The 13,068-nt window shown below is 41.4% G+C and overlaps 1 protein-coding gene across 1 annotated transcript in view; it reads left to right on the forward strand.

Annotated features, from left to right (window-relative positions):
- ADGRV1 (adhesion G protein-coupled receptor V1) overlaps positions 1-13,068 on the forward strand; it is a 555,854-nt gene that overhangs the window by 341,861 nt on the left and 200,925 nt on the right. The window contains exon 83 of the mRNA XM_008061062.2: positions 6,934-7,050. Within this exon, the coding sequence (XP_008059253.2) occupies positions 6,934-7,050 (117 nt within the window). The remainder of the gene's footprint in view (positions 1-6,933; positions 7,051-13,068) is intronic.

A 13,068-nucleotide genomic window follows, 5' to 3' on the forward strand; every position in this document is an offset into this window, starting at 1 on the left:
TATCATGACTATAGAAATAACTCCTCAAACTCAATAGTAAAAAAAAAAATCTGATTTTTAAATGGTTGAAAGAGTCATATAAGTATTTCTGCAAAAAAGAGATATATATTGCAAGTAAGCTTATGAAAAGATGATCAACATCATTAAAGATTAGGGAAACACAGGTTAAAGTCACAATGAGAAACTACTGTGCATCTATTAGAATGGCTGGTATTTTAAAAACTATAACAAGTTTTAGTGAAAATGTAGAACAACTAGAACTCTCATGCATTGCTGGTAATGTAAAACCACTTTAGAAAATAATTTGTCAACTTCTTAAACTTTAAATACGTACTTGCCATATGATCCAGCCATTGCACTCCTCAATATTTAGTCAAGAGAAATGAAAGCACACACATACACCTCTGAAAGCTTACAGAGACACCTGTATGCAAATGTTCCCAACAGCTTTATTTGTAATAGCCCCAAACCAGAAAGAACCCAAATATCCATCAACAGATGTGGAAATGGAAAACTACTTGTCTCTAAAAAGAGAATGAAATATTAGTACATTATTTTGGATAAAAGTCAAAATTAGCCGGGCTCGATGGCTCAGCCTGTAATCCCATGCCTTTGGGAGGCTGAGGCGAGTGGATTGCCTGAGCCTGCGGGTTCGAGACCCGCCTGGGCAGCGAGACCTCATCTCTACAATAAACCAAAAAAAAAAAAAAATCAGCCGGGCGTGGTAGCGCATGCCTGTAATTCCGGCTACTTGGAAGGCTGAGGCGGAGGGATCGCCGGAGCCCAGCAGGTTGAGGCTGCGGTGGCCGGGAGCGGCCACTACACTCCAGTCTGGGCGACAGAGTGAGACTCCAACTCAAAAAAAAAAAAAGTCAAAATAATTATGCTGAATGAAATAAACTGGACACAAAAGAGTACATATGGCCTTATTTACCTAAAATTCAGTAAATGCCAACTAATGTATAGTGACAGAAAACAGACCAGTGTGTGCCAGGGAGCAGGGTACAGGAAGTCACTACAGAGGGCATGAGGATGCTTTCAGGATGATGTATATGTTCAGTAATTTGATTGTGACGATGGTTTCACAGGTGCAAAAAATTATTCGATCAATCACTTTACATGTGCCTTTTATTGTCACTCATACCTCAATAAAAAAATGTTTAAAAACACTTCTAACTGGGCATGGTGACACACACCCGAAATCCCAGTACTTTGGGAGACCAAGGTGGGAGGATTGCTTTAGTCCAGGAGTTCAAGAGCAGCCTGGGAAGCATACGAGACCTTGTTTCTACAAAAAGAAATCAAAAATTTAGCTGGACAGAGCAGTGCATGCCTGTATTCCTAGCTACTCTGGAGGCTGAGGTGGGAGGATCGCTTGACCCCAGGAGGTTGAGGGTGCAGTGAGCCATGATTGTACCACCTCACTTCACCCTGGGTGACAGAGTAACAACTCAGCAAACAAATAAAAACCAAAAAACCACCTCCTATGATCTTACCCATGGTAGGATCTGTACAGAACAGTGAATACTTGTCATGTTCTTTTTAGCACGTATTTCAAAATAATATCACAGTGAATAAGATCAAATTGTTACCTTGGAAATGACAGTTTTTCAAGAGATTAAGACTGAGATAATTGAGGTTTATGGATAAAGAAATCATCATCTCAATAAAATCCTATTTTAAAAATTCCGGGGAGGAAGAAGTTGTATGGAGTTGAAAGAAATAGTCGGGTACTCATAACAGAGTTGACATTTCAACTACATTTTGAAAGGTGGACATGGTTTCATCCTAGGAAGATGAGAAAGTAATTCTAGACAGGAAGACGAGCAAGAACAAAAGCAAGAGCTGAGAGAAGGTGAACCCCGTTCAGGGAATAGAGCTCATGCAGGTGGGGTGGAATGCTTGGTGGATGGGGGGGTCTTGTGGAAGGCGAATTTAGAAAGAGAAGTTGGGGCGGGTGGACTCATGCTTCCTCTCTGAACAGTTCTTGGACTCCCACAAGCAGAACTAGCCACCCTGCACTCTGCGTTCCCCTCATATTTCACTCCGTACCCTGCTGTAACACTTGCCATGTTTTCTTGCGCCGTGTATGTGTCTGACTTCACCATTAGTCACCGTTCTGTTAGAAAGGACAACGTTCGGCTCATAATAAATGCTTAATAACAAGGGATGTCCCACTTAGTAAAAACTAGGAAAGTCTAAGAATCTGCCCTGATCAGAGTAGGCAGGTGGAACTTGAACTGGTCCTGGAAAAGCTGAGTAGGTTTGCGTAAGGTTGGAGGGTAGAGAGAGGACATTTCCAGAGATAGTTTATAGAGGGGGTGAAAGTGTTCAGAGTAAAGTAGTGGGGGATTATATGTTAAGGAGTACTGAGAATCGAGACTTAAAGAAAAAACAATATTTAACACAAGCTATTATTTCGCCTAAGCAAGCAGAGACATATGCTACATGTTTAAATTTTTTCTTAATGTATTTACTCTATATTTCCTTCATTGACTGCACAGTAAAACCTCTAAACATCCAGAAATATTTTATTTTATTTTATTTTATTTTTTATTTTAGAGACAGGGTCTCCCTCTGTCACCCCATCTAGAGTACAGTGGCGCAATCATAGCTCACTGCAGCCTTGATCTCCTGGGCTCAAGTGATCCTCCCACCTCAGCCTCCCAAGTAGCTAGGACTAGAGGTGTGCACCATCATGCTCGACTAATTTTTTATTTTTATGTTTTGTAGAGACAGAGTCTCACTATGTTTCCCAGGCTGGTCTTAAACTCCTAGCCTCAAGCAATTTGCCCACCTCGGCCTCCCAAAGTGTTAGGTTTATGGGTACTGCACCTGGCCTCTTTTCTTTTTAGTTAAAATGCATATCCATTATATCAATATGGAATAAAGAAGAGAGTTATGTTTGCTATTGGCATTATATTCTCTTGTCATTACGAACCTGTGGTGAGTAATGGAATAAAAAGGATTGAGAAACAGTAAATTAGAATTTCAACACTTTGAGAGGAGACTTGTGTTTGGTTTAGCTTTGTAGCCAATAACATGGTATTCTAGAAAAATTGCTTGTCTTACAGAACACCAGAATTTGAATCTCAATTTAAGTTTAAAACTTGTTTAATGGCCACTAAGTATGTTGATTACCCTATCAGTTCCTCTTTCATTATTTATTAAATTGAGATTAAAAAATTAGCGGTTTCATTTTGTGCAAGTTACACACAAAAAAACAAGAGAAGGCATGTAGCAGTGTGCTGGTGCACAGTAATGTTCCTTCATCTTAACTAGCAGAACACTTTGCAGATAGTGGGTGCTCAAACACTAAGCCTCTTTTTAGGCCGGATACTGTGGCTCTTACCTGTAATCCCAGCCCTTTGGGAGGCTGAGGCAGGAGAATTGCTTGAGTCCAATAGTTCGAGATCAGACTGGGAAACCTAGCGAGACCTTGTCTCTACAAAAAATTAAAAAATTCGCCAGACATGGTGGCCACACCTGTGGTCCCAGCTACTTAGGAGGCTCAGGCGGGAGGATTGCCCGCACCCAGGAGTTGGAGGCCTCAGTGAGCTGCAGTCATGACAATGCACTCCAACCTAGGCAACAACAGCATGAGATCACGACTCAAAAATTTAAAGAAACAAATTTATACTGAATGAATCAACGTACGAACAACTGAGAACTTTTTAAAAATTCCTTTTCTTGTGTTATGGTGTTCCACTTAATGCTTTTAGAGAACTATCTGTGAAAATAACTTTTTTCTTGGTAATCTCTGTGTGTTAGAGTAAAAGAACAATGATAAGCCGGGCTCGGTGGCTCAGTCTGTAATCCCACGCCTTTGGGAGGCTGAGGTGAGTGGATTGCCTGAGCCCACGGGTTCGAGACCCCTCGAGACCTCATCTCTACAATAAATCAAAAAAGAAAATCAGCCGGGCATGGTAGCATATGCCTGTAATTCCGGCTACTCGGAAGGCTGAGGCAGAAGGATCACCAGAGCCCAGCAGGCGAGGCTGGGGTGGCCAGGAGTGGCCACTGCACTCCAGTCTGGGCAACAGAGTGAGACTCCAACTCAAAAAAAAAAAAAAAAAAGAACAATGATGAAAGAATCTCCATCTATTTTTAGGTTATGTAGCCAGGAAGTTTTATTTATTTTGTTTTACTTTATTTTATTTCTATCTTAATTTAGATTTATTAAACTTGGGGTGGACCTGGCCACATGTGACACCCCTTTTATAGCAATGAGCGTGGTGACAGCTCAGCCTTCCCTAGCTGACTAATCTCCCATCCAGTCAAAGGTAATTCTCCTAATTGAGGGAAGCATCACAGAATAACTTACAAAATAGGTTTGTAACTGGTCTTGTTATAATTTAGAAAAGGAGATTAGGATATAATAAAACATGAAGTCCTACCTTAAGAATGGAACTTAGGGTGTTAAAAATGTATTCTGAAAGTAAATACGGGTTTTTTTGTTTGTTTTTTTTTGGGTTGGAGTCTCACTCTGTCGCCCAGACTGGAGTGCAGTGGCCGCTCCCGGCCACCGCAGCCTCGGACCTGCTGGGCTCCGGCGATCCTTCCGCCTCAGCCTTCCGAGTAGCCGGAATTACAGGCACACGCTACCAAGCCCGGCTGATGTTATGATTTATTGTAGAGATGAGGTCTTGCTGCCCAGGCGGGTCTCGAACCCGCGGGCTCAGGCAATCCATTCACCTCAGCCTCCCAAAGGCGCGGGATTACAGGCTGAGCCACCAAGCCCGGCTGTAAATACAGTCTTAACCAATAGCTTATACTGACTTAACTGCTTCAAAGAAAAAATACAGATAAAAAACGAATTATTTAAGTTAGCATACGATTTGTAAATAATTTTATAAAATGCTTAAAGCTAAACATATTCAATTACAATTTGGACTACTTTGTTATTTTACCTAACAATTTGTTTAGGTTGATTAGAACAAAACTGCCAAATAAACATCAGCACAATCCATATCATAGAATCTGAATTGGAGAGGCTTGTATTCATAAAGACTTTATGGCAGTAGATGCCACTTTGTAAAAAGAAAGAACATCAAATGTTAAAATGATTACTGTTTTCTTTATCTTTTTTTTTTTTTTCTTTCGCGGAACCACACAGTTCTATGCTTCTAAGGCCTTTTATGTCATGGTTTTGGTGCGTAGTACATAGCAGGTGTTCAAGGAATAATTGTGGAATTTAGAAAAGTTAAATGTGTGATCTGTATTAAAGGTAAGAATAAATAGTAAAGCTAGAAGCCAAAGTCTCAGAAAATCTAAACATGTTTTAAAAATAAGCTTTAATAATTCAAAAGCTATTTTGTGATATGTTCTAGAAAGGTGAATCCGTGGACTTTATTTTATTCAGGGAACTCATCTGTACCGGATAGTTAGGAAATAATGGGACATAAATTTCCAGTTTCTGCTTTAAATGCTGATACTTGTCTTTTTTAATGATGTATATTATAAATACTCCAGTTCTGGGGCTAAATAAGCAGAAAATTGAATCCAGGTACTTCTCATTTTAAAAATAATTCTGGAATCTTGGAGTAGATAGAGATATTAGAGTTGTTTTTGTGTGTGTGTGTTTGTTCTGTTTTTTGTTTTTCCCAACTTCCTGTTATTACTGATGAGGGAATTAGGCCTAGAAGGGGAAAATGACTAGTGCAGTGCCTGTGGTTTTAAAAAATAGACTTTTCTTTTTCTTCTATACTTGATTGGGTACAGAAAGGTCTCAGTAAACAATTCCCAGGTAGGAAGAATAAACTTCAGCATGGCATGAGACATATACTATTGTAAATTTATTAATTCACAACTGTTAACAATTATTTTTGATGATAGTAAATCATTGGTAATTATACTTATCAATAATAAACCATTATTAATAATTAGCATGTTGGGTCTTATGTAATTGACTAAAGAAGTGGGTTAAGGTGCGTCTTTCATTATGAAATCAAGATGCTGGAAACATTCAAGGTCTCCACTGCATATCGAATTCACCACTGCCTTAGGACCCATGAGCAGAAATTTTCAAGGGCAGTTGATAGACGTACTCTTGGGACAAGGGGATTATATTTCATTTGAAAATTGAAACAACATTTTGTCCTATTGTTCTGATTTGTTTTTGAGCACATGATTCACTTGTTTAAAAGAAATGCAAGCAGCTTTATTAAAGTCATTCATGTTTCCTCGTTAAAAGTTGAAAGGTTTTGAGGTATAAGTCAGCAGGTTTTCTCCTGGCAACACCCCTCTGTCTTTTGGGAATCTATCATTCAATCTTTGAACAAACACTTAATGAGCACTTCTGTAGTCCAGGCACCACGATAGCCTCTGAAAATATAGTAACAAACTTGACCTTGTCCTTCAGGGAAAGACAGTTTATTCGTTGAGAGGCTGTGGCACAATATTATCGCTCCAAGTTTCCCCTTGCCGTTTACAATCTTAATTGCAAAATTTGACACAGTCATCGTTTATTGGAGAAAATGCAGAGTGATAGAAAGAAATCATGAAGAGTGTTTTGCTCTGTTTGGTCATTTACTCAGCGAGTATTCATTGTGTCAGACTTGGTGCTTGGGGTACATCAGTGAGTAAAGCAGCCAACTGTCCTATCCTGTCTTTGTGGGAATTTACACTCTAGTAGGTCAGTCTAACAATAACCAAAAATAAATAATAAATAAGCAAATGACAGAGATATTAGAAGGATGTGTGCTGGTTTTAAAAAGAAAGAGAAGCCAGGCACGATGGCTCACGTAATACCAACTGTAATACCAATACTTTAGAAGGCCGAGGTGGAAGGTTCACTTGAGCACAGGTGGTCAACGCTGCAATGAGCCATGATCGTGCCACGGCACTCCAGCCGGGGTGACAGAGTGAGACCCCAACTCAATAAATAAATGTATAAGTACATAAATAAATACGTTAAGTATCTGTTTCTTATAGATCATGTTTTTGGCATCGGCGTACGCCAGTCCCCAACTCACAGAGGAGAGCTGCTCAGCGGTGGCTGCTGTCACGCATTACCTGTACCTGTGCCAGTTTAGCTGGATGCTCATTCAGGTTGGTACCTCGTTCCCTCCCCTGCCCTTCCAGCCCTTCCCTGAATCTGGGTGGAGTGGTCTCCAGTACTCTTTGTACTGCAGTGGAAGTAATTCCATACACCCGCCACTGCATTCTAAGGCTATAAACGCAAGAAGAGCCCTGTAAGCTGCACACCATTCAAGAGCATGGTGAGTTTAAAGACACGAGAGACATCTACTAGGGTTGGAAGCGAGGGAGTGGCTGAAGATGAGGCTCGAAAGCCCTAAAACGCACAGGAGGAAATTGGAACTTTTTTCTAGGGGAAGAAATAGAATGATTTTAAGCAAGGGAGTAACATGATAAGATTGGGGATTTTTTTAGATTTATTTTACTTTAGATTCAGGGGGCATGTGTGCAGATTTGTCATATGGATATATTGCATAAAGGAACATAAATCGTTCTACCAAAAAGACACCTGCACTCATATGTTTATTGCATCACTGTTCACAATAGCAAAAACATGGAGCCAACCTAGGTGCCCATCATTGGTGGACTAGATAAAGAAAATGTGGGATATATACACCATGGAATACTAAGCAGCCACCTAAAAGAATGAAATCGTGCCCTTTGAAGCAATGTGGATGCAGCTGGAGGCTTGGATTCTAAGCGAGTTAACACAGAAAAAGCTCTAGATTGTGGAAAGATCTCCCTGTTTGTGGTGAACTGCAACTTGTAGGAGAGCTGCAAGCTCACTGATACCTGCAGCAGCTGGTGCAAAATCACGTGTGCAAAACCATGAGGCAAGCGGCCTCGCTCTAGGAAACTTCACACCTACCTAAATGCTATAGACGCTTATCAGGTACACCTGCGGCACTGTAGTCCTTTATCCAGGATGCTGGCGGTTAAGAGCCAGCCACCGAGGCAAGATTAGCTTAGAGACCCCCTGGAGCATGTGCATCAATAGCTGAGGTTGACCTAAGAGGACCATGACTTACTTTTACCTTCATTATATGCTCATTATAATATCATTTACATTGTGGTTTTATAAAAAAGAGTAGAGGGGGAACCAGTTAAATAGCTTTAGCTGTATTCAGGGGGAAAGTGTGGGGTGTGAGCTAGGAAGGTCACAGTAGGAACAAAGGTAGGAGGACAGCGTTGAAGATTGTGTTTTAATTGGAACTACAGCAGGGGTCCCCAACCCCAGGACCAGACTGGTACTGGTCTGTGGCCTGTTAGGAACCGGGCCACACAGCAGGAGGTGAGCAGGGGTAAGCGGAGCTCTGCCTTGTGTCAGATTAGGGGGGCATTAGATTCTCATAGGATCGAGCCCTATTGTGAACTGCACATGTAAGGGATGTAGGTTGGCCCTCCTTATGAGCATCTGATGCCCGATGGCCCGATGATCCCCTTCCTCCCACACTCCATTCCCCACCCCAACCCCCAGCGGAAAAATTGTCTTGCACAAAAAACTGGTCCCTGATGCCAAAAAGGTTGGTGGCTGCTGAACTGCAGGATGTAGAGACTTGTTGTGAGGAATGCCCAAGGTAGAACCCAGGATGTTTCCCAAGTTTCTGGTAGGGATATCTGGTGGGTAGTGGGGACTGAAATTGTTGCCAGGAGGAGGGGTGGGGTGCTGCTCCCAGTGTGAGAAGGTTGGTCACAGGTTCTTGTGCTCACGTTTGGAATGAATTCCCAAACAGGCACACAGAGGAGCTGGAAAAGCATGTAGCTTTATTAAACAAAGAAGAGTCCACTCCCCAGAGAGGGGAGTGGGCAGAAACAGTCTACAGAAATCTGTTGTTTTTGCCCCCAACTATTGGGCAGCTCCATCTTTTACTCTTAGGAGTGTTGAGGAATGGGTTTGGGTGGGCTTTTCCTAGAAATTGGTGGTCTTAGGGCCGGGTCTTCTCTACTCCTTCCTCATGTCAGGTTGGGGAGTTTCAGGCTTTATAGAGTCATACCAACTGTCGGGGCACCCTGATGGGTGGAAATTTATAAAACCACAATGTAAATGATATTATAATGAGCATATAATGAAGGTAAAAGTAAGTCATGGTCCTCTTAGGTCAACCTCAGCTATTGATGCACATGCTCCAGGGGGGTCTCTAAGCTAATCTTGCCTCGGTGGCTGGCTCTTAACCGCCAGCATCCTGGATAAAGGACTACAGTGCCGCAGGTGTACCTGATAAGCGTCTATAGCATTTAGGTGGGTGTGAAGTTTCCTACAGCGAGGCCGCTTGCCTCATGGTTTTGCACACGTGGTTTTGCACCAGCTGCTGCAGGCATCAGTGACCTTGGAACTCTCCTACAGCCCTGAAGCAGGCATAAGCCGCCTACTCTATCAAAATTAGGATCACTGGAGAACAGGGATGAGATAGTGAGTTGAGTTTGGGCCATGCTGGGTGTGAAAGGCCTGAGAGAGCTCGTAAGGGAATTTTGAGGGAAGTGGGACGCACAGTGCTCAAGCTCAAGGGGAGACCTACACATTAGAAATGCGTTAGTAAGCGCCTGACTTATAGTTTGGGAAATGGCACCATTGCTTTGGAAAAGACTACTTGAGGAGAGAGCAGAGTGAGGTCAGGGGTCCCGGCATAGTCTCTTGGAAACTAGCAAACGTTGGGGGAGAAATGCAGGTTCTCTTTTTCGGACTAAAATCCCACATCCTCGCTATTATCCTATGCCGATTTGCTTGATAAAGAGACTGTAGGGAGAGCTGAACTGTCTGTAGTGTTGATGTCACTAATTAAAGATGGCTCTGCTAAAATGCTGCCTTGGATCATGTGTCCTACACAGTGGCATTGTTAGATTTTTCACGTGCTAGAAACAGTTTTCTGTGTGTGTCTGAATATGCAGGTGAGCTATTTTATGTCAACAGATGTGTTCAGGCACTTTCATGTTCTTTTTCTGGTTGAATGAGAAGCATGTGGGTTTTGATTGTGAAATGATGGTAAAAGCAGAAGGAAAATGAGATGGTGGTATTATGAGAGGACGCCACACAGACTCAAGAAGGGGATATCTCCCTGGGTATGATATGATAGTGATGGAGAGTGTTCTATTAACTGTTCAGTTAATAGAACAAGTCATTTTGTTAATAGAAATGGCCATTTAGAACTAGTCAGAACATGTGGAACCCTGGTTCTAGACCTGCCACTCTGTGTCAGCTTAATTATGTGACTGGCTCACCAAGGCTTATTTTCAAATCTGCCCGTGGGGATGATAATTACTAATTCATGGAATTATTGCTTTATAGCCCTCTGAGCAGCTCTAATCATGAAAAATGTATGGTGTTCTTGAACTGCCCGCCCCAAAGAAATTTAAAAATAAAAATCTAAATGATGTGACACAAAACTTGAATATCTGCTGAAATTAGAATAACGTCTGCTAGATTTTCTGGTTGCAAAATTCTTTAGGAGTTTATCCAAGCGGAGCTATTTGATATGTGTCCTCCGTACGTCATTATCTATCTGCCGGGACCGAGGACCCCGGTGGTGGATTGAAGGTCTTGGTCCGGGTCCCTGACCTATTCAGAGTTGTTGATTCATGACTTGGTTGAAAACACAAGAAACCACTTATCGGGTGTGCACGTTGTACAGAGCTTAAAGGATAGCTGTGCAGAGAGCAACCTGTGTCAGGGCGACAGATTGAGCCAAGGCAGAGAAACCTGTGATGGATGGAAAGCTAGAGTGAAAGAGACGTAATGTGATGGAAGTTAATGTCAATGACTCAAAATTGTAACTTAACACACACTCAGTTGCAATCAAATGTGTGACCAGAATGCTTAAAAATACAACTAAAGTGCACAGACCGAGGCTGCATTGATAACAGTGTGGAGGTAGCCATGGTTACACTGTAATCTACAAAATTCAGATGGCTTTGGGACACAGGAGCCATTTCATGAATCCTGTTTCAGCAGGAACATTAACTATCCAATAAGAAATTGGTGGCTCAGCCTGTAATCCCGCGCCTTTGGGAGGGTGAGGTGAGTGGATTGCCTGAACCCGTGGGTTCGAGACCCGCCTGAGCAGCGAGACCTCATCTCTACAATAAATCAAAAAATCAGCCGGGCGTGGTAGCGCATGCCTGTAATTCCAGCTACTTGGAAGGCTGAGGCGGAAGGATCGCCGGAGCCCAGCAGGTCGAGGCTGCGGTGGCCGGGAGCGACCACTGCACTCCAGTCTGGGTGACAGAGTGAGACTCCAACTCAAAAAAAAGAAAAAAAGAAAGAAATTGGAAAACAGTCCTATAAGAAATTCTGGAGCAGCTGGACACAACTAGCCTGGAAAGAGTTTAGGGAGATGTGATGGCTGTCTACATGTACCACAGGTGCTAAAGCAGGAAAGGGGGTGAACTGTGTAGCTTCATTTGGTAGAACAAAAACAAATGGGTCTGGCTGGGTAGGGTGGCTCACACCTGTAATCCCTACACTTTGAGAGATTGAGGCTGGTGGACTGCTTGAGCCTAGGGGTTCGAGACCAGCCTGGGCAACATAGGAAGACCTCATCTCTGTTTTTTTAAATTAAAAAACAAAAAACAAATGGGTCAAAATCTGAGGAAGCAAATTTTGATTTAGGTTTAGAATTTCCATTGCCAATATTACTGTCAAAGTTGAAGAAGTTATTTCTTAAAGTAGAGTGAATCCAATCACTGAAATATATTCAGTGGGAACTGACCAACTTTCCAATATGGTTTTAGAGTACTTCCTGCTCTGAGGGAGCATTAGACAAGAGAGCATCTAAGATTTCACCCAATTTCATGGAGATTGGCATATTCTCTTTGAGTCTTAAGTAAACAGGATTGTGGCTGATGTATGTTTAATAAACTAATGAGATTTCTGTTTGGCTAATGGTCTAGAAAAAACTATTTACAGTACCAGTGAAGGCTGATTTATTTCAGATGGCACACCACACATTTTTTATGGTTTGTGGTGTGACCACGAAGGAAAAGTTCAATAACTTTTGAATCCTAGGTAGGTTACTTTTAATGACTTACTTTGTGATCAGAAGCTGTCACTTCACAACCTATGTTTACTCATCTATAAGATATTGTCCTCTAAAATATATATTTTTGTACTAAAATTTATTTTTTAAACATTGGGTAGAAGATTAGACTACTGTTAGCTCAATCCTGTTACTCAAATTAAATTGAAATAAATTGAAAGAGTTTTTCACTTTAATGATTCTACTTTTTTTTTAAGCTACCATTATCTACGTCCACGCATAGCTTTTTTTTTTTTTTTTTTGAATTGGAGTCTCACCCCATTGCCCAGGCTGGAGTGCAGTGGCACGTTCATGGCCACACCAGCGTTGACCCGCTGGGCTCCAGCGATCCTTCCGCCTCAGCCTTCCAAGTAGCCGGAACTACAGGCGTGTGCTACCACACCCAGCTAATTTTTTTTTAAGTTTATTGTAGATACCAGGTCTTGCCAAGTTGCCCAGGCTGGTCTCAAACCCACGAGCTCAGGCAATCCACTTGCCTTAGCCTCCCAAAGTGCTGAGATTACAGGCTTGAGCCACCGCACCTGGCTTTGCATAGCTTTTAATGACAATAAGTTAATCGTTAATTAGTAATCATTGGGCTAAGCATGTCCAAGTTGTTAATCTTCATTTTGATCTGCAACATGTCTTCAGTCTTAGAATAAAAGCATTTAAATGACTTTATCTTGAAAAGTTATTTTATGTTTATATTATATTCTTTTAATACATTATAGTGAAGTTGGATTATATTTTAGAGTAGCTAAAGAAAAATTTTATTGATAAACAAATTACATAACCTCTCTGAGCCTAGATTTTCTTATCTGAAAAATCAACTTGTACTAATAGTACCTCTCTTTGCAGATGTGGAAAGATAAAATGAATTAATCTATGGAAAGAGCTTGAAGTGACATTTGGCACAGATGCATACTCTGTATATACCTAATCGCATTATTTGTTAAGCTAATATTAATATATTGTCATTAAAATTTCAAAGATTTTGAAACATCTCACATACTCTGCTTTTCCTATATAATTTACACTTTTGGTTTTTGTTGGATTTTTTTTTTTTTTTAATTGGAGTCTC

The sequence above is a fragment of the Carlito syrichta genome, unplaced genomic scaffold (genome assembly GCF_000164805.1).
Source record: "Carlito syrichta isolate Samal-C Ts95f unplaced genomic scaffold, Tarsius_syrichta-2.0.1 Scaffold305037, whole genome shotgun sequence".
NCBI classification, from domain to species: domain Eukaryota; kingdom Metazoa; phylum Chordata; class Mammalia; order Primates; family Tarsiidae; genus Carlito; species Carlito syrichta.